This window comes from Scophthalmus maximus, chromosome 19, assembly GCF_022379125.1.
Source record: "Scophthalmus maximus strain ysfricsl-2021 chromosome 19, ASM2237912v1, whole genome shotgun sequence".
Classification (NCBI taxonomy): Eukaryota; Metazoa; Chordata; class Actinopteri; order Pleuronectiformes; family Scophthalmidae; genus Scophthalmus; species Scophthalmus maximus.
In genome coordinates, this window is record NC_061533.1 from 12,151,472 (window position 1) to 12,178,551 (window position 27,080).

The 27,080-nt window shown below is 42.5% G+C and overlaps 3 protein-coding genes across 7 annotated transcripts in view; 1 reads left to right on the forward strand and 2 right to left on the reverse strand.

Moving 5' to 3' along the window:
- Positions 1-181: 181 nt before the first annotated feature.
- LOC118301910 lies at positions 182-10,062 on the reverse strand. 4 transcript variants are annotated; one of them, XM_047329175.1, is made up of 8 exons: positions 10,025-10,062; positions 6,314-6,448; positions 3,114-3,392; positions 2,845-3,005; positions 2,438-2,534; positions 1,792-2,133; positions 1,503-1,656; positions 182-1,399 (listed from the first exon to the last, which is right to left on the reverse strand). In XM_047329175.1, exons 2-8 carry the CDS (start codon positions 6,347-6,349, stop codon positions 1,263-1,265), a joined length of 1,206 nt encoding a protein of 401 aa, XP_047185131.1. In that variant the 5' UTR covers positions 6,350-6,448; positions 10,025-10,062; the 3' UTR covers positions 182-1,262. The 4 variants fall into 4 exon arrangements, with proteins under 4 accessions (XP_047185131.1, XP_047185133.1, XP_047185132.1 ...); XM_047329177.1 differs by lacking the exon at positions 10,025-10,062 and adding an exon at positions 6,961-8,364 and having other exon boundaries at positions 6,314-6,422; XM_047329176.1 differs by lacking the exon at positions 10,025-10,062 and adding an exon at positions 6,961-8,364 and having other exon boundaries at positions 6,314-6,428.
- On the forward strand, positions 8,529-12,708 carry rfk (riboflavin kinase). The gene is made up of 4 exons (XM_035640106.1): positions 8,529-9,053; positions 10,344-10,495; positions 11,206-11,308; positions 11,464-12,708. The coding sequence occupies exons 1-4, from the start codon at positions 8,972-8,974 to the stop codon at positions 11,634-11,636; spliced, it is 510 nt and encodes a 169-aa protein (XP_035495999.1). The 5' UTR covers positions 8,529-8,971; the 3' UTR covers positions 11,637-12,708.
- A 1,740-nt stretch (positions 12,709-14,448) lies between these two features.
- The window catches only part of pcsk5b (proprotein convertase subtilisin/kexin type 5b), a 68,112-nt gene continuing 55,480 nt past the window's right edge, over positions 14,449-27,080 (reverse strand). Inside the window, exons 23-37 of one of the 2 annotated variants that reach the window (XM_035640099.2) lie at positions 26,140-26,340; positions 24,571-24,639; positions 20,910-20,970; positions 20,681-20,826; positions 20,137-20,343; positions 19,878-19,961; positions 19,453-19,639; positions 19,131-19,345; positions 18,347-18,589; positions 17,981-18,214; positions 17,695-17,875; positions 17,236-17,453; positions 16,321-16,421; positions 15,962-16,157; positions 14,449-15,545 (exon numbers count right to left, since the gene is read on the reverse strand). In XM_035640099.2, coding sequence (XP_035495992.1) covers positions 15,130-15,545; positions 15,962-16,157; positions 16,321-16,421; positions 17,236-17,453; positions 17,695-17,875; positions 17,981-18,214; positions 18,347-18,589; positions 19,131-19,345; positions 19,453-19,639; positions 19,878-19,961; positions 20,137-20,343; positions 20,681-20,826; positions 20,910-20,970; positions 24,571-24,639; positions 26,140-26,340 — 2,759 coding nt within the window. In that variant the 3' untranslated portion in view covers positions 14,449-15,129. Of the gene's footprint in view, positions 15,546-15,961; positions 16,158-16,320; positions 16,422-17,235; positions 17,454-17,694; positions 17,876-17,980; positions 18,215-18,346; positions 18,590-19,130; positions 19,346-19,452; positions 19,640-19,877; positions 19,962-20,125; positions 20,344-20,680; positions 20,827-20,909; positions 20,971-24,570; positions 24,640-26,139; positions 26,341-27,080 lie in introns of those variants that run through there. The other variant, XM_035640100.2, reaches the window with a different exon arrangement.

Sequence of the window (27,080 nt, forward strand, 5' to 3'; positions counted from 1 at the left end):
CACAGCAAATGTGTAAACCATTTTACACAACAGCTGTGTTACGCAGCTTAACACATAATTGTGTAAGTTTTACACATTATGTGTAAAACATGTGTAAACCAGATAAACACTTAAAAGTGTTAATTGTGTGTAAATAAATTTGTAATGTTTTCTTTAATTTAAAAATAATGAAAAGCAAGAATACATTCATTAGTCATTTATTTAAGATTTCATATTAAACCCTTTTAAAAAGCAATTTTTTTCAAAACTTCACATGCAATAAATCTATTTGTAATACAATATATATAACACAAGTACAAAAATTCATGTTATTGAATTCTGAACATGACATCAATAACCATCGACAGATGCACACCTACAAAATCTTATACCTCGGATTGAGATAGAGTTCGTCAGTGCTGAAATTTGACATTATGCCAAGAGGTCTAACATCTGCAACATCATCTAAATTGATCATTTCAAAGTCTTTAGTCTTTTGCACAACATATGCATAGAAATGCTCATTAAAGTACTTAACTTCAAGTACTCTAATAAGAAAGAGGAATGCCTCACCCTGGGGTATAACATGAATGATCTCTCCAAATAAGTGCTCCCCTTGATGCTGAGTCTTGAGTGGCAGCACAGATCCAGTCCTGTATGTCTGGCCATTTACAGTCAGCGAATGTGTAACATAAATAATGCTACTCATTGTGAAATTTGTGTGTAGGGCTGACTTTAGTCCCTCAAGTATAACAACAGCTTTCTTTTAAGCACCAATGTTCACAGGAAAGGCATTGTCGACATTGTATTTTTTACAAAACGGGTCACCAAGCTTGAAATTGTACATTTGTTGAACCTGATGTTTATAAGCAAGAGTTTTGGCAATATTTTGGAAATTGCATACCACATGTGCTTGCCTTTTCATTGGATTATGCTTTGCCTCAAATCTCATACACCACAACTGAGAAAGAGGTCCAAACAAACAAAGCATTCTTGGATAATGTACCATAAAATGGTGCTTCGGAATTAGATTTCGGCAAAACAACTTCTTGTGAAGCATATGGTGATCTATGATAAGCTGCTTAAGAAACACAGCAAGCCCAACACTGACAACAGGTGCAAAAATGATCAACATAATGTGTGTATTACTCTCCTTAAATAAGTTTAACGATTTGTCACATCAGAAATGTGGACTATTCAATGACTTTTAAGGCCTAATATTCATAAAATTTAATTCAAGACATTTTAAGGACCTGCAGACACCCTGTCGAGGATTATCAACATTAACTCAAGATTCCGAACAAACATACCGGTACAAAATCAACAAGTCGCTTAATCGCAGACTTGACGCTACAGCGGCTTGCTGCAATTGGTGGAAGGAGATGAGTAAGGACGACCAACATCATGTAGCAATTCTCATCTGCAAACAAGAAACAGGGGTTGGGTAAGAAGAGAGGTAAACAAGCATATTAAACTATTTTGTGGCAAAATTGAAGAAATTAAATGTAATATTTAGTACATACCATCACTCTGGTCTTCCATCCCTTCAACAAGAGATGCAACATCACCCTTCTCGCTGGCAGCAACAGCTTTCAGCTTTGGCATGATGCTGGCCTCCCACCGCCTTAGGAACAGGTCCCCCTTTCCTTCATGCATTTTACCAAACTCTGTATCAAGCTGGGTGGTTGCAGTGGACAGAGACACATAATATAAATAAACCTCATCAATTCATTTGTCTATAATGGCACAAAAAGAATGGCTTGTTTTTAATTGCTTGAATCTACATAGCAAGGGGTACAAAAAGACACCCACCAGTGTTGGTATATCCAAGAAGCGTGGATACTCTTGCAAGATTTCCTCCATAGTGGGTGAATGTTTGGATATCCACGATCTGCGCCAGGTGAAGGTTTTCTGCATCGCTGATTTGATTGAGGAAATGTTTTCTGCAGAAGGCCTCAGCCTTTTCATCAGGTTGATGAACTCTCTGACGTCACTGCTGTCCCCTTCATCCTGCACAGAATTTGACATCTCATTAACATCTCGGCTCCTCTTGTGTCTACTGTAACGGCGCTGACCTTCCTCTAACTTCCGGTGGATATTGCGAAGTCTCATCTCCAAAAACCCAGAGCGTGATGCTGGATCAAAGAAATGCTCCTAAGAAGAGGGAAAAAAGAACATATCAAATAGTGCCGGACCGGAATGGAAAATTCAAAAGAGAAAATACTGGCTTTAGCATTGTTGTCAGAAAAGAAAGTATTTCAACTTACCATGCTTAATATCTAATGACATATTATTGTCATTTTATGATTTAATACAGTAAACATATTAAATATTGCTCCTTTAAATAATTATTACAGTTACAGAAGATTGTTGACTGGAAGTAGAGCTGGTGAGAGGAGCAAGCGATCCAATATGTTTTAATTTTGATTTGTTTTTAACTAAGAAACTTTATACTCACAAAGCCTTCTCCTCTGCCATCAATTTGGACTTTTAGGGACGGGAAGATGGTAATGATGTTCTTTGCAAGAACCACCTTTTCAGTAGTGGAGGGATAACTATTGAAACAAACAAACAACAACTAATGACCCTTTTTTCTCAGTTTTTTCTCTTCTTTTAAAAATGACACGAGAAGCACTTAGAGTCAAATGTATGATTAAAAAGCAACTGTTAACAAGCAAATGAGAACGTCTACTTTATCCCCCCATTGCAATTCATACTCTTACAACATTCACAATTACATTCAAGGCACCTATGCTGTACATTCTTAAAATAGTCCAATCATGACAAGTGGGCTTATTTGTATAACCACTCTTAAAATATACTTAAATAATACATAAACATTTCACGTTCATATACTGTACTTACAATCCATGCTTTTCCACCAAGTCTGAGATGCAAACTTTAACAAGTTTCAGCCTGGTCTTCTCTGTAACAATGCCCTTAGTTTGGAGTTCATCAAATATTTCTGGAACTTTCATTTCAAGCAGAGGCCTCAGACCAGCCTGTAGATCAGGCACCTGTGTAGGCTGAACAGATAATTAAGAGCAGGGCAGAAAGTTAGACTCTTTGACTTCTCTTAAACACAATTTGACAATCTGAACACATGACCCCCAAAAAATCATGGTAAAATGTACCTGAGTTTGACAGACTTCTCTTGGGACAGTTTGAAGATGAGGTGCTTCTGAAAAGTGCACTTGGAATCTGTCAAGGTTACTAATCTGCACACTACTTTCAACATCAGTAAACTCTTGGAAATCAGTGTTAAATTTTAAAATCCGGTCAAGGACCAATCCCAATTCACTTGTTTTTTCCAAAAGCTCTGTTGTGCTTTGGCTTTTTCTTTTCAATTCATTTCCATTCTTGAAAATAGTTGCAAGGACTTTCACAGATTCCTCCTGCCCATGTCTCCCTTCCTGTAAACATGAAACAAAAAAGTGAAGTACACATCAAAATTCAATTCATTGTGAATTAATTTCAAAGTCAAATGTGATTAAATATCCCCATAACACGACACTGAAACTACCACCAGGATTGTCAGGTAAATTATATTTATTCAAGTAATTAGTGATATATCAGTACAGTGGTTCCTCTATATGATTTTTTCAGTAGTGGGGGCCGGCCAACCAACCAAATATCAGTAAAATTCTATCATCTACAATAACAATTCAAGGGAAATAAGTTCATCAAAGCAGCAATAGGGGCAAAATATGGTAACTGAAGGGGCATAATGGCAGATATTCTAACTGCATGACAAAGAGCTTCACTGGAGGAGCATGATCAGCATTCGCAAAGTCTCACTCAGACTGCAGCACAACAAACCAACAGTGTAGCTCCACTGCTCCAAATCAGTGTCGTGCTGCCTTAAGTGTCTGTCCAGATCCGAGGTGCGACCCGAACTGCAGCTCATAAACGCCGCGCATTCACTGCACTTTGTCTCGTTGTGGCTTTAAGTGCAGTCGGACCATTGACCGTTTAACTTCGGTCCATGTTTCACTCGGACGTTAGCATGCATGCTACGTGCTAGCTCCTATCAAAACACAGGCGCAGTTACGTTGATACGTGAAGTACATTACAATATATATGTATCTTTAACAAAACGATAAGCAGAAGCGAAATTTAACTTTTTCTCACAGGTCCCCGGTAAGACCCCTCTCCCCCTCTCCTCCTCTCTCTCCCCCTCTCCCCCTCTCCTCCTCTCTCTCGCCCTCTCCTCCTCTCTCTCGCCCTCTCCCCCTCTCCTCCTCTCTCTCCCCCTCTCCTCCTCTCTCTCGCCCTCTCCTCCTCTCTCTCCCCCTCTCCTCCTCTCTCTCGCCCTCTCCTCCTCTCTCTCCTCCTCTCTCTCGCCCTCTCCTGCTCTCCTCCTCTCTCTCCCCCTCTCCTCCTCTCTCTCGCCCTCTCCTGCTCTCCTCCTCTCTCTCGCCCTCTCCTCCTCTCTCTCCCCCTCTCCTCCTCTCTCTCGCCCTCTCCTGCTCTCCTCCTCTCTCTCCCCCTCTCCTCCTCTCTCTCGCCCTCTCCTGCTCTCTCTCCCCCTCTCCTCCTCTCTCTCGCCCTCTCCTCCTCTCTCTCGCCCTCTCCTCCTCTCTCTCCCCCTCTCCTCCTCTCTCTCGCCCTCTCCTGCTCTCCTCCTCTCTCGCCCTCTCCTCCTCTCTCTCGCCCTCTCCTCCTCTCTCTCCCCCTCTCCTCCTCTCTCTCGCCCTCTCCTGCTCTCCTCCTCTCTCTCCCCCTCTCCTCCTCTCTCTCGCCCTCTCCTGCTCTCTCTCCCCCTCTCCTCCTCTCTCTCGCCCTCTCCTCCTCTCTCTCGCCCTCTCCTCCTCTCTCTCCCCCTCTCCTCCTCTCTCTCGCCCTCTCCTGCTCTCCTCCTCTCTCTCGCCCTCTCCTCCTCTCTCTCCCCCTCTCCTCCTCTCTCTCGCCCTCTCCTGCTCTCCTCCTCTCTCTCCCCCTCTCCTCCTCTCTCTCGCCCTCTCCTCCTCTCTCTCCCCCTCTCCTCCTCTCTCTCGCCCTCTCCTCCTCTCTCTCGCCCTCTCCTCCTCTCTCTCCTCCTCTCTCTCGCCCTCTCCTCCTCTCTCTCCTCTTCTCCTCCTCTCTCTACTCCTCTCTCTCGCCCTCTCCTCCTCTCTCTCCTCCTCTCTCTCCCCCTCTCCTCCTCTCTCTCCTCCTCTCTCTCGCCCTCTCCTCCTCTCTCTCCTCTTCTCCTCCTCTCTCTACTCCTCTCTCTCGCCCTCTCCTCCTCTCTCTCCTCTTCTCCTCCTCTCTCTCCTCCTCTTCTCCTCCTCTCTCTCCTCCTCTCTCTCCCCCTCTCCTCCTCTCTCTCGCCCTCTCCTCCTCTCTCTCCTCCTCTCTCTCGCCCTCTCCTCTTCTCCTCCTCTCTCTCGCTCTCTCCTCTTCTCCTCCTCTCTCTCCTCTCTCTCCTCCTCTCTCTCCCCCTCTCTCTCCCCCTCTCCTCCTCTCTCTCGCCCTCTCCTCCTCTCCTCCTCTCTCTCCTCTTCTCCTCCTCTCTCTCGCCCTCTCCTCTTCTCCTCCTCTCTCTCCTCCTCTCTCTGCCCCTCTCCTCCTCTACCCTGGGCCGCGCTGGCCACAGCACGCCGTCGCTGTCTCATCGTTTCAAAATAAAAGCCCTTGCAGTCTTGAAAATGTGACTTCATGACATTTCATACATTTTTGTAGGAGTGGAGGCAATCGATTTGCTGCGGCGACTTAACAGAAACGAACCACTGTCTTACTAAAATGTCCCAAAATTAATTTGACATGGTGTCATCAGAAGGGTAAAAATAAACTTCAAAATCACAATGGAAGTGTGGTAAAGGCAGTCATTGGACGGCCCCTGAACCACACTAACGTTAAGGCTCGACGTTTATTTTTTTAAATGATTTAGACCGATTATATACATGCCGAATTTATGTGAACATTTTGGTTCAATTACAGCTCACCAGCTCCCAGTTGACATTTCAGTACCATTTAAGGCAAAAAAAAAAGAAAAAAAGAACAGAAATGAGAGCCAAGTATGACTGCGTAGCGGCTCTCAGGTGACGTTCAGGGACACCGGGTACATAAAACGGTAATTTTATGGAACAACAGCCAGTCAGTTAACTTCCAGCAAATGACCGAACATTGACGTAATAGTCTCTGGCTACAGTTTATTACAGTAACAGCAGGGATATTTTGATTTTAAATGAATGTAGAATAGTGGCGGCTAGCTAGTGTGACGTTAGCTAACGTGAGCGCTAACGGCTCGAACATCACTCTAAACGCTGACATGGCCTAACTCGAACACCAACTTCCACATGATTCGAAACGTCGACATGTTTTTATTACCTTAAGATAAAATCGTGCTCACCATGGAGTTTGACAGCAGCAACGAAGCAGTCTCCATCCTTCTCCTTTGTCGACTGTGACTCTTTCCATACTGGGGCGCGAATATGGCGGACCGCGAAAAAAGGATGACGCTGTTGCTGGGCGGAATTCAGATTCACTGTCCAACACATCCACTGTGTTAAGCTTTTTACACATTCTTTACACATTTTTTACACTGTTAGGTAGAAATCCACACACAGTGTGTTAAATGTGTAACAACACATTTTTGTGTGTCATTTTTTAACACATCTCTTCTAAGAGTGCAGCTTCACAGCAAAATATGAATTTTAGGATTTTTCTTTATTTCTATGGCATTTATGGAGGAAAATTATATAAATGGTAACTTTTAAATTTGACATAGTTCTCATCTTACATTTTATATAACATAAGATTTGTATTGGTAATCTCACAATTCTGTGTTTATTCATGTAGCACATATAGTAGGCATATTTTATTGTATTTTTTGGAATGCTAATCAAGAAACAGTAATTGCACATCCATAGTAAATAAAACTTTTCTTCTGTCATGTATGTTTTTAACTGAAAAACTCCTGAATAACTATGATGATTGCATAAACTGTATATTGACAAAACTGTGAATTCTAGCCTATATACTAAGGGCAACACTTACATTTGTCCTGCTCCGGCTCTTTCTGAATTTCTGCATGCTCCTACATCACATGGTTTAGGTATTAAAAATAACGAAACTACCTCGTCATTGGCCCATTAAAGAAATCCTTTGTCTTACTTGCCACCATTGCTGTCTTTTGTTTTTTGTGTGATCTGTAACTAAGCAACCAGCGGCTTTGTGTTTGCACTGGCACTGCAATGGGTCACAGGTGTTCAGGTGTTGCATGTACGTATGGTGACGTGGGTTATTACTGAAGCGGAGCGAAAACGAGATTGTGTATGAGTATAGATGTAGCCTGGGTCACAATGCAAATATTATTTTAGGTGTGTCAATATTCTAATGTGTTTCAGTCCCATTTACTTGCATGAATAAACACCTGTATACAAACAACATGTATTCAGACAATTTTTTAACTCATGTTATGACACTAATTACTTACCAAAAACCTTGTAATTCCAGGCTTTCCAAAAAAATTATTTAGAAATATTAATACAATTCCATGTGATTTTTAGGGATCCCTCTCTCTTACTTGTATGCCCATAATTAAATGGATTTTTTTTACAGGCTGACATTTCAAAGTTGATGTCTAAAATATGATCTGCATAACATCTTTTTTTATTCGTATTAAGACTGCGATTTGAACTAGGTTAATCGAATGATGTTTATCATAATCGCGTCTGATCGTCACTGACTAGTAAAAAAAAAAGAAAAAGAAAAGAAAGACTATTGCTCCGGGCTAAGAGTTTGTGGCTTGGGAATGTCGCCCTCTTGTGGTTGGGGTCAAACCTGTCCTGCTGCCTTCATAGGGCTGCATAGATTGAATGACCTCCCCTGAAAGGCAGCACAGCTCAGCAAATATATTTATTAAATGTTGCCAGACTCAGAAATGTACTTAATACAAAGCAAAACGATGTGACATGCCATGTGCTTGATATCAGGAAGTTATACGCCTCATCAACACGTTAGTCTAGGTGTAGATATCACCTCAAATGTATCTTTGTAAATCTATAGAATAACCCAGTAGGACCCATTACGTTACCGGGAGATCACATACAACGAGTGAAATGAGGTTAATGGAGACGAAGCTCAGCACCAATGGAGCTCGTAACCTTTGGTTATAGCGAACCTAAAGATGTGATTAGCATGTTGCAAACGTTAACTAGCCGGAGCTCCCTTTTCCTGGGTCCTGGCTTGTTTTCTCTGTCCTGACAACATTCATCCCCCTGATTCTCACTGACTTTTTCGGATCTAAATATAATCAAATTAAACTCGTAAAAAATAGATATTTTTATTGATCAACAGTAATTTACATTTCATATTTTATTTTGAAGCCATTCTTTATCTGCCCACTTTGTGTGTAATTCTAACTACCTGGTGGACGTCATAGCCCCTTAACTCGCCACGGTCACCACCTTTTTTGTATTCACTCTTTTTTTGGACATTGTTCCCTCCTGCGGAACACATTCTTCTGAAAATCTACAGACAACACGTGAAGGCAACACGTGGCTCCACGCCACGCCCGCTTTGGTCACGCGGTCAATGACGTCGGCAGAAGCGCCTCGGACGCAGATGTGTGAAACATACGTAACATCACCGGTTGTCTTCGACTCCCGACGCGTTCTTTTAGCCGTCGCGCAGCCCGTGGCCGTGGACCCGAGAGGAGCCGAGGCCGCCATCCAAGTGCTGAACAACCAGTTCTACCGAATGCAACCGTCGTTGCTGAAGCTAACTGTCGTTAGCTTAGCTGACATAGCCGGTGGGCCACAGCTGTTTAGCGAGTGAGCTTCAACTTCACCGAACTGACTCATCCAGGCGGGTTAAGCCCCTGCTCGGGTCAAGGACGGACTTTGAAGCCCGCCCGGTTACGGTTCCGGGCTCGCTAGCTGTTGCAAGCGACGCTAAGACCACCGCAGAGTGCGGGTCGATCATTAGCCAGTCCGACTTCCGTGTGTCGTTCGAGGTCACTCTGTGGCGATCGGAAGGTAGACGACGGTCACCGAGTAGAGCAGCCATGAAAAGCCTTCCGTACTTCTGCCGAGGAGAGGTCATCCGAGGCTTCGGGAGGGGGAGCAAAGAGCTGGGGATTCCCACAGGTGAGTCGACCATCGTCCGTGGATCAGAACGAGCTTCTCGCTGAGCTGTTCCGAGGCTAACGCAGATCACAGCGCGTCTGTCCGCAGTAACGTGACGCATCGAACACGCCGCGTCGAACACGCCGCAGCACCTCTGTGTGTTCCAATGTCGCCGAGTGTCCATCAGATGGTGAACCGTCGGTTATTGACCACTGACCATTCAGCCCAGTTAGTTTGTGAAGACCTGACGCATGTGCAGGATTGATGACGACACGTTTTTACGCAACGACGGAACCGTTTTGTTTTTTTCGTTTGCAGTCAATGTGAGTTGAGCAACAGAACTTGACAGATGAAGATGAGGATGAAGACGCTGTTATTTCATGAAACAATGTCCATTGTGCAGAAATTTGTTGTAGCCTCATATCTAACGGATAAAAAAATATGCTAATAAATATTGAGTATGTTAATCATGACGTTGACACCAACCTGTCTAATCTATTCTACAGTTTCTCAGACTGATCATGATTCATGATGTTGTCCTGACTTGCAGAGACATGCAGTATTTAACGGCCGTTTGTAGGTGGGAGTCAGAAACTAGTCGTGACCTAATGAACTGTCCCATCTCATAAAGTGGGTTTTATCCGTTCAGATCAGGGTTCAACATATTTTTGATATGAAGTCAGACTGATGATTGGCCTCATCCGGCAATGATTGGCTGAAGCAACATGAAGCAAACTTTACTCCTATTTATATAATGGCAATGAACATTGACACTTTCCTGTAAAAAGAAAGTTCAGCTTAAAAAGTTCAGCTTAATCTTGCATGACCGTGTAACTTCTACATGTGACAGAACGGTAGTAATACTGTACTACACAGAATCAAACGGTTACAAGGAAGTAAAAACTAGTAAAGGCATTCATTTTTAAAAATTCTAATATTCTTCATTTGATAACTGTAAACATTCGGCAACAACTATTTACATGAGTACTGACCTGCATGAAGAGGATTTGTGTCTGTTGCCAGGGTGTAAATGACAGTTTTTGATAGGGGAAGGGACAACTGGCTGGTATGTCATGATTAACAGTTTATCAGTTCCGCCCTGAGCGGTTTGACACAGTTTGACCAAACGTTAAAACATGTACACACAATAAGTACATTTCCAATAAAAATGCTCCAAGTAGATGGTGTTCTCCTCTTCATCTCCTTCTTCAGTCTCCATCCAACTTCATTTCAGTTCTCCAGCAGACTGCATACTAAATGTTTTTCTTTTCTTTTTCTGACTCTTTCTCCCTTTCTCCTTCCCACCTCCAGCCAACTTCCCACACTCCGTAGTGGACAATCTTCCAGCTGATATCAGCACAGGAATCTACTACGGCTGGGCCTGCGTGGCCAATGGGGATGTCCACAAAATGGTGATGAGCATTGGCTGGAATCCTTACTACAAAAACACCAAGAAGTCCATGGTAAGCACATCTTAATACAAGTAGTGTTTTAGTCTGAAAGCACGTTTGCACATTGAAAATCTATTTATAAGATGTCACATAGTCTTCGACCATCCAGGGTTTCAAAGCAATGGTGGTCTGGTCACAAGTTCACTTTTTCCTCCACAGCTTTGGGGTGTAAATAAAATGTGGGACAAAATATTTGAATTGAAAAAGAGCGATTAGTATCCGAAATTTGAAGTTAATGAGGTTCGGTTGTCCACACAATGAATGTGTGCATTCATTAAAGCATAACGGATCAGTTGTGTGGTTTCATCTATGACTGCACATGAATGCTGGTTGCAGAATGTTAAAGACTGATTATTGTCAGTCTCATGATTTGTCTCATTTCATACTATATTTTAATGGGGGGGAAATATTTCCGCATATTCACTTCAACATGGTTTCTTCATGAATATCAAAGAGGTTTCATAGGTTTTAGTTATGTCAAATACCATGTTTTGACAACCATTCATAAATGTTGCCAGGGATCCAAATGTCACAGAATTTTGTACCATCCATCTGATTTCAAAAAGAGAGAAGGATGTCGGAACAAATCAAACGACAAAGTTATGACTCTTGTGAACAACTGCAATTCTTCTTTAGTCTGGTTTGATAACACAATACGAGCGAAGCGGTGATTTCTGACCATTGTTGTTCCCTTGTGAAAATAAATGTCCATTTGGTTCTAGGAGACACACGTGATTCACACGTTCAAAGAGGACTTTTATGGGGAGATTCTCAGTGTTGTCATGGTGGGCTACATCCGTCCAGAGAGAAGCTATGACTCTCTTGGTACGTCACTTCACTCTAACACACACACACACACACACACACACACACACACATACACACATACACACACACACACACACACACACACACACACACACACACACACACACACTCTCCGTCTTTGCTCACTATGTCTTCCATCTCTTCCCGAACAGAAGCCCTCATTGCAGCCATCAACAACGACATTGAGGAGGCCAAGGTCAACCTGGAGCTCCCGGAGCATCTCAAACTGAGAGAAGACAACTTCTTCACCAGCGCTTCCACCTCATCTTCAGCCCTCCCCAGCACTACAGAATCCACGTCACAGACTATTATTAATGGTCACTGACACCTGGCTGTGTCCGCAGCACACACGTACACGCACACGCACACACACGCACACGCACACACACAAATACACACAAATACACACACAGGAACAACACAAAGATTTCTGCATACACACAGGTTTGTCTCATTCTGTGTCTCCTTCACCATTGCTTCTGAAAGACTATTGGATTGTTTGAGACATGATCAATGATGTTCATCTGTATATATTCACCATCCAGGGTTGCTGTATGCAACTCTTGGATATTATGACTTCTGATGTATATTTGGAATCTTTTAAACAACTAACAAAAACAGTTCTTGAGACGAGGGTTACAAAAAAACTGCTTTGTGATCATCTTTATTTAAACAATGACACAAATATTGACCATAAACGTGTGAACACTGTCTAGACAAGGTTATAGATATGTTACTTTGAGTCCTTTTCTATGAAGATGTATTATTCTGTGTCACATGGTTAGAAAGAAAGTCTGGGCATTATTATCTGTAACAAAAACACCGGTGGCAGAGTTAGATGACCTGATGCAACTTTGTGGCTCAATGCAAGGCATCTCTGTGATGATGGGGAGATAAAATAATGAGATTATGTAATGGTGTTGAAAGTATGTCTTCCTATCCTTTCATTTTCCTCCCGATATAAAATGTCTTTTTACTGTTCACTGCCCTTAAAATGAATGAAACAGGTTGAATTAGGGGGGTTTGATGCATTAGGCAGAAGAAACAAAAATCTGTGTGCTTATTAAGTAGAAATATTAAATACTTGCACTGTTGTAATTTATTCGATGAAATGTGTACAAAAATGTCTAAGCTTAGCACAATTCCGACATACATTTATATACATATGTCGCGAGGACCATTGAGGCTATAGTAGCAAATAAGTTCTTATGCATATCGGTGAAGGTTCAGTGAAGGCAGCCGCCGCAAGTCGCCTGGTGCTCACTCCCACAGTCCACTTGTCTCTGTGGGTTTGTTACAGATAGTAAAACATTAAAAGGTGAGATTAGATGAAGAAGAAGAATGTCCATGTCTCCTGTTCCCTACTCTAATCATTAAAGAGGGCAAAAGTCTTTGAATTGTTGAACCGTCATTTGAAGCACACGAAAGGACAATCAAGTCTGAACAGAACAACCCACTATACACACACAATTCTTCAACTAGTTTACTATATACGCATATTACAGTTACATTTGTTGATTTTGTGCAGTTTTGCAGAATTTTAACAAATACATTCAAGAACTGTTCTGTTGACGAAAACCTTTAAGACAAGTAGCTCTGTTTTCAGGTGTGTCTGCACCTGTTAAGTTCTTACAAAGAAAATTATATGAAATGTTCAAACATTTAAGTAGTGTAAAAAATTATTTCAACCACTATACATAGTTGCTTTGATTAAATGATGTATGAGTCTATCCATGTGCTTTTGGATTTTAAGTCTGTGTTTTATTTAAGGTAATCAAAGTGTTATTTAGAGAGTAAACGGCCTGAGTGCAATTTATGAATGATGAAATTCATCGCTTAACAGTTGCTGTCATCCTTGTTTTACTTTTAATTTCTCAGCCTGGCAGTTTTTGTATATTTCATCAAAATCGGTTTGTGTCTTTACTAAACCTTGACATTTTGAAAACATGAAGAACCAATGTGGAAGCAGCACTGCATTCTGTTGACAAATTCATTGCTTTATAAATCTTTGGTTTCATGTTGTATACATTATAATCCGTTATGTTCATCCTCTAAAATGCTGCATCTGCAAACAGGATCTCACTGTAACTTGGTGCTTCTTCAAACCTGTGAAATTTATTTTGAAGTTCTCGTAACTCTAACATTGGTTTTATTCTAGTTTACACAGGGACCAGGGTTACTGCATATAGAGTTAAAGGTTTGACATGTTCCTTATATTTTCATCCTTATCTTATATATCAAATAAATCATGATTTACATACATTTCCAAATTGTTTTTTTATATTGATAATTGTTTAAAGGGCATAATAAACTGGAAACAATATCAGAAGACACTTGTATGAATTGGCTTTTTATTTTTCCTTTTGAAACATTCGATTGATGTTGATACCAACCTGAATGTTGTTACAGTCCTTAGATCAATTTCTGCAAATTAGACCGATACACAAATTTCTATTGCAAATATGTTTGTGGAATTAAGATCTTTTTTTTTTTAACTAAAAGTTCAGCAAATCTCTGAAAAGTAACTTTACATGCATCCCTGTGAATGCTGCACTCCTAAGGATCATATTTTCAGCACAAGCAGACAGGAAGCCCTGTAATTCCTCAATGGGCCTGATTACGCATCTGCTCTGAGAATAACTTTAATCACAAAGTTATCGAGTATGTAAGTGTCTGTGGCCTGAGATATTAGTTGTCCATGTTAAGGTTCAAAAAGGGAAAACTATCTTCAAGTCAGTGTCTCGCCAACATTTGTGAGGGAGGCACAGTGGCAGATGACCCCGAGTCCACGTTGGGTCTATTTGTTGGGTCTAGTAAGAGATAAGACATTGGTGTAAAGGCCAAACGACAAAAACATCTCCAGAGTTCTTCATTTTCAATGTGTATGAAAACACAGAACATTAAATGGGGCAGCATGTTTGTCGTACTTTTATGCAACATGAACGACACGCCGGGAATCTGTACTTGCTTGTGACAGAAATCAGGAGCCAGGTTACTAAGTTTTTAATGAGTAGACGCCAACCGAATCTCACACAGCCAACAATCCCAGTAATCTCAGTAGTCACATGTGTGTTGGTTTGCGTGCACTAATTGATAACACAACTTTTCATCAGGATTGTACACTCGCAAAACACGGATCGCAATAAAACTTTATTATGAAACAATTATTGAAGGCACATTTCACTTCAACCAGGTAAAAAGGGGGAAAATCCCAGTAATTTGTTCTTCGCATTTCCTGGTGTCCTCTGACAATACATAGAGTTTATTACACAGTTAAAACGATAAGTTGCATCATTCAGCAGTAAACCACAATTATTGATGTTGAGGCAAAATACAACTGACGTTGACAGGGACATAATCAGCAAACTGAATCCACATAGATGACCCTTGTGGGTTTACCAGGAATTGGATTATTTGTATATTCTATGCAAGATTATTTATACACCACATCTTCTCAGTGCTTTGTAAACATCAGACATTTTTGGTCTCTGGTTTTTCTCTCATATATGTACCTGAATATGTCACATGTATGTAAGTTGTGACACGCCTCTTTCAGCTTTAGCAGGATATAGCTGGAAAAGTTAAAACAACAAAAAAAAAAGTTTTTTAAACACATGTAAATGTTTCTGGTCCCCAGGTTGGAGATGTGAAAATTATTTATTTTGATGAAAAAGTCATGCTTATTGGAAAAAAATCTAATCAAAATTTAACTCAAATATAATCAGAAGACGTCAACTGCAACTTTTCTTTAGACAATAGTGAAACAATCTGCCACAAAATGGTCAAATATCAATTTTTTTCCACATTTTCTATAATCCTCAACTGTATGAGTAGCTCTCATCATCATACTCTAGCTCAATCTCATCTTCATCCAAGAGTCCGTACTTGAACTTCCGATACACTGTCCCATCTTGTCCCATGTATATAATATCGTCGTCTTCTTCGTCATCATCCTTGCATCCAATGATTCTGTCACTGTACTCGCCAAATGAGGAGGTGGTGGATTCTGATGCGACGCCTCCATTGGTATTCAGTGACTCGTAGCCTCCAGCTTTGATTTTGGGTGCGATGGCAAGGGATTTTGATCGGGCACTGAGGAAGAGGAAGACACCTCCACCCACAGAGACGACAAGTAGAACACAAGCAGTAACAAAGAGTTTGGCGTGGTTGTGTCCTTGACCGTCTAAATCCTCAGCTCGCTCCATCACAAAGTTCACGCCCATGATACACTCGTCTGAGCAGAAGGAGATGGAGCAGACCATTAGGTTACATTAGACAAATGTAGACTGTTTCTGATGAATGTGTGTTTTGCAAGACTCTAGTTCTAATGAAATCCGGTCCTGTCTGCAATGACTAGAGGCCAAGAAAAAATTCCCTTGTTATGGGAACATTTTTGTGTATCATTCTAAAATAGTGGAAAATCCCTGTTTGGCAGCAAGATGTCGACACAGTTGGAAAGCTGTCAATGAGATGAATCACACAGGGCGACTGATCCAAATGGCAGATGCCCTAAAGGACTGCGACTGGTGACTCACACACACACACTCCATTTTCCAAGAGCAAGTATGAATACAGTGTGTATTCTCAAATACAGAAGAGCAGTTAGCATTGACAAGAAGACATAAGACGTTTCAGTGAGCCGTGTGTTACCTCGTGAGGCCTGGCAGTCACAGCACTGCCAGGGTATTGGTTTGTCGTCGTGGCGTTTCTCATCTCCACAGCAACTCAAGCAGCGGCGATCGTCAGATAAGATCTGGAGTGCAGGGCACACCGTGCAGTTCCACCCGCCGGGACCTCGACAGTCCACACAGGAGGAGTCACATGCCTCGCAGTCCGGCGCATCGCCCTGGGGCAACGGAAGGATTAGTTATACGGCAGACCAAGATGATATCACCATAGCCATGTCAAAGTGTAGCTAAAGTTATCCTGAAGCTAAAGAGTGTGTGTAATTTTTTGTTAGTTGAGTATAAACAAAAACACTTTTTTTTAAATGAATGACACACAAGCACCTGTGAAGCAGCATAGAAGCCTATAAGACACTGGGATTGACAGATTCCACTCATGAAGGTGTAGCCTTCATAACAGGACTGGCATTCCAGAGCACCCTTATCTGGAAGGAGAGAGAGAGAGAGAGCGAAGTATTACACAACAGGATATCGTGTTATATGGATCATAAGACTGAGCTTGAATTTGAAAATGAAAAAAAAACAAAAAACGCTTCAACAGACACAGCAGAAGTATGCCATGGCTTCAAGGGTAAACATTTGATAAGACATTTGCTTTATAATGATTTTTATAAAGTAGTAATGTTTTCAGTGAAAGTAGAAATTAATTCATTTAAAGAGAAGAAATGCGAATTTGTCCAATGTGAGGAAATGAACTCATTTTGTTTTCTACTGTCTCTTTTATTGTGAACTGTGTGATGCTCTGTTTTTGTAAGATTTTGTAAATATGGACCACACACAAAGCCTGGGAGAAGAGAGGAAAAAAACTCATCACGTCAATTTACATATGTAATAGTTCTATATGTGATAAGTTTATTTGAGATTTCTTTTAAATTGTGTTTGTGTGTGTGTGTGTGTGTGTGTGTGTGTGTGTGTGTGTGTGTGTGTGTGTGTGTGTGTGTGTGTGTGTGTGTGTGTGTGTGTGGTGTACATTTTCTAAATTACGGGTGTCTTGCATAACAGAATTGAACAAAAATGTATAAATGTATGTATTTTATTAAAACAGTACAGTCACCACACCTGGTTATTTGAGAATATAAGCAGGGATATATTTATACATGTAATATATGTAGAGATGTGACATATTTTATGTTATATTTGTTCATATTAGAAACTGGTCATGCGATTGCCACGTCCCTGAACTGAGTCCAGTTCTTACATGTCATCCACCCCTATGACAGAAATAAGCTGTTTCTTTACCGCTGCAGGTCTTGCAGGTTGGGTGACATCTGAGACAGTTGTTGGACCTTGTGTCATGGTAGTGGGTTTGAGGGCAGCTCTTCAGGCAACGTCCCCACTGCCTCAGGTAGACATAGTCCTGCCGACAACTCAGGCAGTTTCTGCTTCCACGACCCCAACACTGGCTACACGAGGGGTCACAGCGCTCACAAACCCTGGTGGTGGTGTTGCCGAAGTGACTTTGAGGAGAGAAGGTATCTGTTTAGTTTCTGATGTTCCTCCATGACAGAGGAGGGGAGAGGCGAGTATGTGTGTGTGTCCTGTAGTAGCACTGTAGAGGTTTCTGGCACAACCTCACCTTCTTCCAAGGTGCATTGAGAAGGGGAAAAGTCATGAGAGGTGATAACTCTACACAACAACTTGATTGTTAGGCCGATGAGTTTTGACTTGTGGCCCTCATCAGTATCTGTGTGTTCCTACCTCTCGGAGCAGGTTTCGACGCAGCTGCTTCCCTGCTTGAAGTATCCAGGTTTACAGGTGCGACACTGCACACTGTGACGGCCAACACACGACTGACAGGTGAAGTGACACCGCTCACACACACGTTCGTCCTCGTCCTCGGCATAGTAACCCACAGGACACTGCTGCACACACGTGCTGTCTGATGGACACAGGCACAAAGGAGGAGAAGGAGGGGACGCAAAACATTTAATACGGAATTAACAAAAACAATTTCCACTAACTCTGGCTTAGCTCTATTACTCACTCAGTAGGAAGTGTGGCTCTTTGCAGTTGAGGCAGTTGTCTTTGCCTGGCCCCGAACAGCGATGACAGAGTTTGTGACACTGTCGGCATTCCCCATCCTGGTCCTTGTACGAGTGCAGAGAGCACTGATTGACCCACACACAGTGTCCGCTGGCATCTCTACGCCTGTCAATGTCACAGCTGAGGCAGGAGGAGGGCTCGTGGCCTGAGCAGGTCAAACATGACCTGTCACAATCTGAGAAAATGAAAAGCCACCATGAGACAGCCAATTGGAAAGCGGGGGCAAGGTGGTTAACCCCGTCATGATTGCACATAAACACTTTTCTCTCTTTTTTCACATCATGTAAAGTTCCCAGCTTCCCTCTACCTCTGCATTCGTTGGCCGTCTCATCGTAATAAGTGCTGTTGAGACACTCAGCCAGACACTCCCCGTTGTAACGGACAGCTTTCGCGTTGCGACACACATCACAGTCATCCAAACCCGGTCCGTCGCACGAGGCACAATCGGCGTGGCAGCGCACACACTCCTGTTGCTTCTCGCTGGCAAAGTAGCCATCAGGACAATCATCCACACACTGAGCCTCGTGGAGGAAGTAGTATTGGGCACACTCTGGGAGAGAGAGAGAGAGAGAGAGAGAGAGAGAGATTCACAGAGAAATGCAAGATATAAACAGGCAAAACCCCCTTGTTTACATCATCACTTGCACGGGAGGGCTTTAAAGATCGAAATCTAGACCAAACCGGACTTACAGTTATAACCTATGATAACATTCTCAAAAATTAAAATTAAAATTTTACTTAAGAAAACATTTTTTCCCCTAACATGGCTGGTTGTGATTTTCCAAAATTAAAGCATTTTTACTATTCACCTTTTTTAATCTCTTCCTCTTTCCTCAGCACTCACTTCCTATTCCTCACGCTGGCTCATTCTACTTTTTCACTTGTTTGTGTTTAACATCCATGGTGGAGACCATACAACTACCACTGATATCATTTTTAAAAACTTGAACGTTTTTGTTCCTCCTGTTCATATTCCTTGGATCTTTAGTGCTAGGTAGCGTATACTTTCAGTCAAAAAGATGTCGACATGTTTGTCTGAATGGCAAACGGTTTTAAATATCTAAACTATCTAACTACTCTGCTCTACTTACTCTCACAGAGGCCATCGTGATTGCACTCGCTGCAGTGAGCTGGGCAGCGATGGCACTCTGTGCCTGTGGTATAATAGCCCTCTGGACAGTGTGACCTGCAGGAATGCTCCAGCAGGAAATGGTGGCTCTCACAACTCAGACAGTGAGAAGAATTCCCATGGCAAGATGCACACTCTGGGGCACACGGCTGGCATGCACCACCTTGAGGAAACCCGCTGGAAAGGAGGCAGTGAGGTGAGAGAATGAGATATCTGCGACGTCTTACGAATGGTGTGTGTGTTCATGTGCAAGACAAGAAATGAAAAAAGGACATGACAAGCACCTCTGACACTCCACAACACACACTCCATTTTGCAGGTAAAGGCCACTCCGACAGCGGTGGCATTGTTGTGTGTCCTGGCACGTGACGCACCCTTCGGAGCAGTCCTCACACTGACCGGACGTCTTGTTGGCGAACGTACCGGGTGGACAACGAGACATGCACGTCTGTCGCGCAGTCAAAAATGTACCTGGAGACAGAAAGATGAATCGCACCACTGATTCAAGAAAGAGAGCGCAGTCTACGTTAAGAGACGACAACTTCTTCAAATTTATGGCAGGGTCTTTATAACCGTTATCCTTTCTAACCCTGCCGGCTAACGGAAAAAACACGTGGTTTAATAGAAAGTTTGTCTTAAACGTGTGAGACAACGTTTAAACATTTGTAGGAGCTCCATCTAATGATGCACAGAGAGAGAATATGTTTACCCGAGTAGCAGCTCCTGCAGGCCTCCTGCCCTGCTGCAGAGCAAGACTTACAGGAGGAGTGGCACTGCTCACATTCGTCCTTTGCTGGTGACAAAAAGGAAAAAGGAAAACAAAAACCAGGACAAGACGTAAGACGTAACGACATGAAAGAGAGGAAGAAAATGACAAAAAACGATGATCCTCATAAATTGTCAGCAGTACTTGTGTTGACTAATGTCGGCAACATTTAGTATTAAGGTAAAGTCTACATTTGCCCTACGGTTTCTGAAGTGTTTCTCAGGGCAGGTGGCCGTTTTCCTCCCCTGCAAACACTCTCCATTCTCCAGTTTGAAGCCGTCCTCACAAGAGTCACAGTCGTCATATTGTGGCCCTCCACAGGTACGACAGGCACGGTGACACGGCTCGCACTCCCGGCTCTCCTCATCCACAAAGGAACCTTCCTTACAGTGCTCCACACATTCTCCATCTGGATAAACAAACATACCTTTTTTTTTAAAAAAAAAAAAATCATCTATGTCCGTTTAAACTTATAAAAAAAATATTCGTCAACTGTGACACACAGGTTCTTAGTTTATGATTATATGGGCCAACAGATGGGGGAATAGTATACAAGTCTTAAAAAACTGTATTCATATGAAAATAAGATGCATATCACTGGAATGGTTAAATATCCTGAAAACAGTACTGTGACAATGAAACCACAGGCCTGACGGATGCGGAGTCACTTATTCCGGCCCCAGGAGTTTATCAACTGATACTCACACCAGAACTCCAGCCACAATTATGAATAGATCAGAAGTTACCAGAGACGTAGAAGCCCTCTTCACACCAGTAGCACTGGGCCTGGTCACAGATTGCACACTGCTTGTCTTGACATGGCGCACACAGCATGTTGTCTTTTGAGCTGTAGGTGCGATCTGGACAGGTCTGATGGCAGTCTGTGTTTAACCTTGAGACAGACAGACGTGTGTCAATGTTAGGAGCAATGAACATGGGGCTGTGACTTAGTGAAACTCAACCGAAGAGACTTACTGGTAGTAACCGTCTTCACATTTGAGGCAAACAGTTTCCTTGTCCTGCTCCCCGGAATCCTCTGTGGTAAAGATGACAAGTTAGGATGAATCATTGACAACAGATGGACCGTGTTGTGAAATCTGGACTGAGCGAACGGGCTGTTGAAAGCAATTTCTGCAACGACATGGATGTAGGTGAAGCAGCAGTACTTGGTTTACCATTGTCATCACCGAAACAATGATGTTACACAGCTGTTGTGCTGAGTGTAGGCTGTTTATGTAATTTACATACAGACAATATGGCAAAATCCCATTTTAACTGTATGTCCCACCTCATCTGCCATGCCCAGTTTCACCAGCAGGAGGCGCTCTGACGACACACAATGACTGTTCAGTTCACTGTCGAGTTGAAGGGCACGCTCAGATTAATCATGGGTTAGTGTGACCCGTGAACTGGAAAACACATCCGACCATGAAGCCTTGAAAAGAGGTACAAGTCGATGAGTCTCTGTGGTCATTTCAGTTCACATCCACAGTGTCCGTGAGTTTTTCAATTTAATGAAGTCAGAAGATATGCTGCAGCTGCTGGCTCAGTGTGTGTGTGTGTGTGTACTGCAGGTGTGTGTTTGCTGAACAAAATATGAGCATAATGTGAGTGACAGGTTACAGTATGTAAAACACTCGCCACTGGAGACTCGAGGACATATATAGGGTGTATTAATAAGTCATTCGGGTGTGTGTGTGTGTGTGTGTGAGAGAGAGAGAGAGATAAAGAGAGAGAGAGAGAGAGAGAGAGAGAGAGAGAGAGAGAGAGAGAGAGAGAGAGTTTTTATATATATGCCAAATGAGATTTTTTTTTTCATCCAGACTAATTAATTCCTGCAGTCAATCCAACTGGTAACTGAGGAAGACACTCTGTCATCACTTACTCCAACAATGTCAGAACAGGACAGAGAAAGCAAGAGTGGAGGACAAGAAAAGAGAGAGAGAGAGAGAGAAAGATCAGATAGAAAAGAGAGAAGGAGGTGGATATAACTACTTAAAAAAAAAGAACCAGACTTTCCCTCTGGACTTCCATCCTCTCCAGAAAAAAACTCTGTCGACCCCCACACCCCATTCCTCTCTGTCTGCTTCCAGCACCCACAACTTAACACTGCAATGGTTTGCACTTCAATGCAGTCAACAAGCCACTACCTGTGAAAGCAATTACTCACACAGAGGGAGAGAGAGAGAGAGAGAGAGAGAGACTGGGAGAGAGGAAAGGTGGAGGGATGGAGGTATAGAACAAGAGAGAGAGAGAGAGAGAGAGAGAGAGACTGGGAGAGAGGAAAGGTGGAGGGATGGAGGTATAGAACAAGAGAGAGAGAGAGAGAGAGAGAGAGAGAGGGAGCGAGGAGCCGGAAATCATGCCTTCGGGCTGTGTCTGAAGTGAAGACAGAAAATAGCGCCCGCATAAATATTAACTGTACAAACCAGGGAAGGGGGGATTTCAACAGAACTAAGACTGGAGAACACAACCTGAAGTATGCACTTGTGGAATGTGCAAGCACTTACACCTTTACAGTCTACAGGCAGTCACAAGCTATATATTCACAGTAGAACTTATGCATGTGATACACATGCACATACATGCAATCACATTATTGTGATTAGCACTTAATCCCAGTTTAAAAAAAAGGGGAGATACCCATCAAACCATCACCTGCGTGTCTTTATCAAGACATGGATACTGATAGGGGGGAAAAAACCTGTGAGAATATCATGAAGCAAAGATCATTTTTGAGAGAGCCTTGATCAAGCATGGAAACAGCTGAAACCTGGAAGGCGAGGTGAGCTTGAACAGCCTCTGAGCAGAGGGACCTCAGCCCCACAGTGGAGGAGCTCCAGGAGGACTGGTGATGTTCACAGAAAAGAAACTCCATTCCATGATTTATGAGTGTAATATGCAGAGAGGTTTTAAGGAAACTGATGATGAGATACGACTGAGTAGGTGCCGGCGCGTCTTATCACGCACTGTCAGGCTGGTGGGCTTGTTGATAGATCTCTCACCACAGCCCATCGCACACTAACACAATAACACACAAACACACAAAACCTAATCTCAAAGGCATAGTTCACCCAAAATTAAAATAAAACCCTGAAACCTAAGAACTGGATTTCATCTTAAGAACTCTTATTTTTTCTCTAAGTAATTCTTGAGTTTAGCTTCCATTTTAAAAATCACTAACCAGCCTGAACATTGAAAAAAGGTCATGGTATAACTTTTGCTTTGTTGCATAATAGCACATGTCTTAAACCTAACTCATATCTAATCCTAATCCTGATTCAAGACCTACACCACAAGTAGACTCACGAAAAGGCAAGGACCAACCAAAACAACCTCACATTCCAAAAAACGTCCTCATATTACTGTAACTGTCTAAAAGTGTCTTTCGGTACATTAGAGATGAAGGGTGACGCATAGTGTAAGCACGCTCTCACACATATCACACGCCAGGCTCAGACACCACGTGTCCCGTTTCAGCTGCACTTTAGCCCCTAGCATCGCGTCAAAGGGCCAAATCGTCTCACAACTTTAATTGTTCATCTTGCAGAATTGTGATTACTAAGAGCAATGGGTGGCAGGGGAGTTTGTGGCGAGGGTGCGAGTGAAGAAAGATATTCCACCCAGAATGCATAATGACATAATAACAGCCCGTCTCCACCTCAGACTAGTTTAGCACAATAACAACTTTCCATGGTATGTCGGTAATCGTCTCTGGGAGAAGGAAATGCTCGTGTCTTTAAGACTTGTACTGACAGGGTGAGGTGGAAGAGCACGGGGAACGGGATTTTGGGAAGGACTTTAAAAGGAAGGTTTAAAAAAAACCCCCACAGCAAATCTTATTTAAACAACATCATTTAGAAATTTGGAGGGAAAGAGCAGATAGTTACAGGCATTATTAACCCAGGGGTGGAAAATCAATTTTTAAAAACTCTTTGCAGGATAAAGTGATATCAGTTCGATTTCAGGGAGTTTTCATTTTGGAGAATCAACATCAATGATAAAAAAAAAAGTCAGATTTTCTGCTCCCATATGAGTCCAAATACTAATGTATCATCTTCTAAATGGGTGAGGTGAATGATCACTAACTAAGAGATGGTCTATGTTTGTCAAAATGACTTGCCTAATGAATGAAGCCGATTGGAGTAAACACATTGTTCACTAACTCCTCACCAACGTAGATTTTAAAAATTAGCTCAGATATTTACAATCATTTAATTGCAATTCATAATGATATCTCTGGAGCAATAGAGAGTATACAGCAAAGACTGATCAGTAGCTAAATAATTGAAGGTTTACAAAAAAAAAAACACCTTTGCCTCTCGGCAATCCTATCAAACTCCTTAAGTACAGTGAATCCTTCATCAGGTGTCATGTTGTGGTTACAGGCTTTTCCCAACATCTCACCATATCTCACTCCTGAGGACTGAAAGGATGAAAATCGTCAACTGTGACAACGGTGAATGTGGTTTCCTCCCTGTGCCATGAAGCTACTGCATATAGCTGCTGCTGCTGCTGCTGCTGCTGCTGCTGCTGAGGCTACACTGGACTTATTTCTGCAATGTGATCGATGAGGAAGGTGAAAGATGCAGCCAGAGAGGGGAAAGTGAGGAGCGAGAGAAAGACGTCTACTCACTGAGTTCACATTGCTTGCAGCCCTCGTCACAGTGGAGACAATCTTCGGCGTCTGCATCTGCAACTTCCCCTGATGGAGACGGTGAATAGAATGTGGTAAATGGTGAATGGACTGTATCTATGTCGAGCTTTTCTAGTCTTATCATCACATTCACCCATTCACACAAACATCCATGTAGCGCTTCTATATACAGCGCACATCACTTTGTCACACATCAATTTAGGGTTAAGCGTCTTGCCCTAGGGCACATCGGTACACGGACTGGAGGAGCCGGGGATGACAACCCTAAATAGATGTTTGCCTGCGTGTCCTGTCAGGAAATGAACCGAGGTGACACGTGTGCGTTGAAGATTAAAATCAAATCAAGTCCAACCACTGTCCACAACATCAGTTTTGCCTGCTCCCAGGTTCAAGCCCGCGTCTGTGGGGCCTGCTGAGACCTGCCTACCACATAGGAATAAGAATTTCACCTCATCCATCATCTCATCCACTCATGCAGTTTATATCCTCGAGTACAAAACTCTGATCATCGTCACTCTCCGTCTCACATTCAGTGTGGTGAAGTTGTAACTCACCGCCACCGCCTCTCCCTACCGCCAATATCCAATATCACTCTTCTTTTGGCTGGCATTCACATTTTGATCTCATACGATGGGTTAAAGTGCAATGTGTTCATATTTCACAAACTCTGTTTTTAAAGCTAAATTAAGCAAACGTTCTTTAGTTGGACCGATTAGCAACGGAGGGGAGAAGCAAGAACACACCGGCACCAGGCAGGACAAGATAGATGAACTAAGTTAAAACAAGCAATGACTCTATTTTGTTTGGTAGGACGTTTTCATTTGTTTCTTTTTTCTTTCGCACAGTGTTGAGCTAAATTAACAGTCATCATGTATCACCAGTGCACAAATGCAATATTTATTGTATTTCTGCTATGGTGTTTTTGCTTTGCTGCAGAGAATAGCGATCTAAGCTCATATGTTTTCCTTTTCGGATAGTATGCAGGCTCCTTCATTGCTAAACCCGCAAAAGCGCTGCAGAAAATTACCCCAATCACTTACAGACACACCTTGATTCATTAATGAAAGTTTAAAACTCCTCCTGTGAACTGCCCATTTTTCACACCCGACACTGAAATCTAAATGCTTTGAGTACCACGGTGTGCTGGTTTGATGTAGCCCGTCCAAAGAACAGCTCGCAACTCTTTGGTTAGTCTGTGAGTGAAGCTGTGGCTCGGAGCCCTGCGTGTTGGCATATTTTCTGAGGGTATCTTAATTTTAATACTTGCTTTAAAATGAGGTCGGTGTGCGACATGGGTGTTCCCTAAGGTGATGTTTGCCAAATGCAGGCCAGCTGTGTGACGGCGGTGCTGAGCAACAGAGCCGGCTATTACAACAATCCTTCTCTGACGCTCTTGAAAAATAACAAATCCCTACATTTAGAATTAGACAATGTCTTATTTATGCTTATATCTTTACACCCTCAATCCGAGCGGTGGCCACTGTAAATATACTGCAGAGCTAACAAAGAGTGCCTTTCGTCTCATGTCGATATTCGTGCACCTCTCACCTGCACTGCACTCCAATGGGACGCAACGGCCATTTCTAGGCGTGTGTCCTTGGCTGCAATGGAGGCAGTGATCTGCTGCTGTGCAGATGATGCAGTCGGCGGGACAGGGCTCACACCGGCTCCTTGCAGAGTGGAAGAAACCCTCTGGACAGACGTCGCGACACTGACCCTGGAAGAAGTATCGGGCCTCACCAAACTTATCTAGATGGAGCAAGAGAAAAAAAAGGGGAAGTATTCGGAGGCTCAAAAACTCAGATGAACGGAACCAGTTGGCAGTTACACTCTGATAGACATGGAACAACCTTGTTGCCTTGTCTTGTGATTTATACAAATAGTGACAGGCAGACAGTACATTATTACCACAGGTCTGAGCAGTTTTCGGGAAGTCGCTATTTCCATGTCAATCATGTCTGGATCATTTATTCATTCATTCATGTTTGTTTGTTTATTAATTTTCCTATGTAACAGGCAGAATAGAGATTATCGATTTCATTCAGGCTCAACTTCTTATCCTCGATTTGACCTTTGCGTCTTGAATTTTTGATATTTGAATTTCCCCACTCCAATTTTAACGGCCTGGCTTTTTGACTCAATTTGACTTTAAGTTCTTTTGAGGAATCCTAAAAAGCTTTTGTATATTGGAAATGTAAAAGTAAGTAATATTTTTAAATGCTATACATTTAGTTGAATTTCAACATTAATACTTTAGTAGTGGTTTAATTTAACAATCAAGTATTTAGTTGCCTATAAGACTCAGATTATACTGGCTTTTGCTTCCCCCTAGAATGATTTCATGCAAGTCAGGGCATGTGTGTGTCACGTTTGAAATGTAAACTTTCATATTATTGATTAGCAACTCTTCTTGTCTTCATCATCCTCCTTCTGGTCACTTGTGCAGCCCTTTCACTTTTCCCCCCTCTACAGACAGCAGGGGTGTAAAA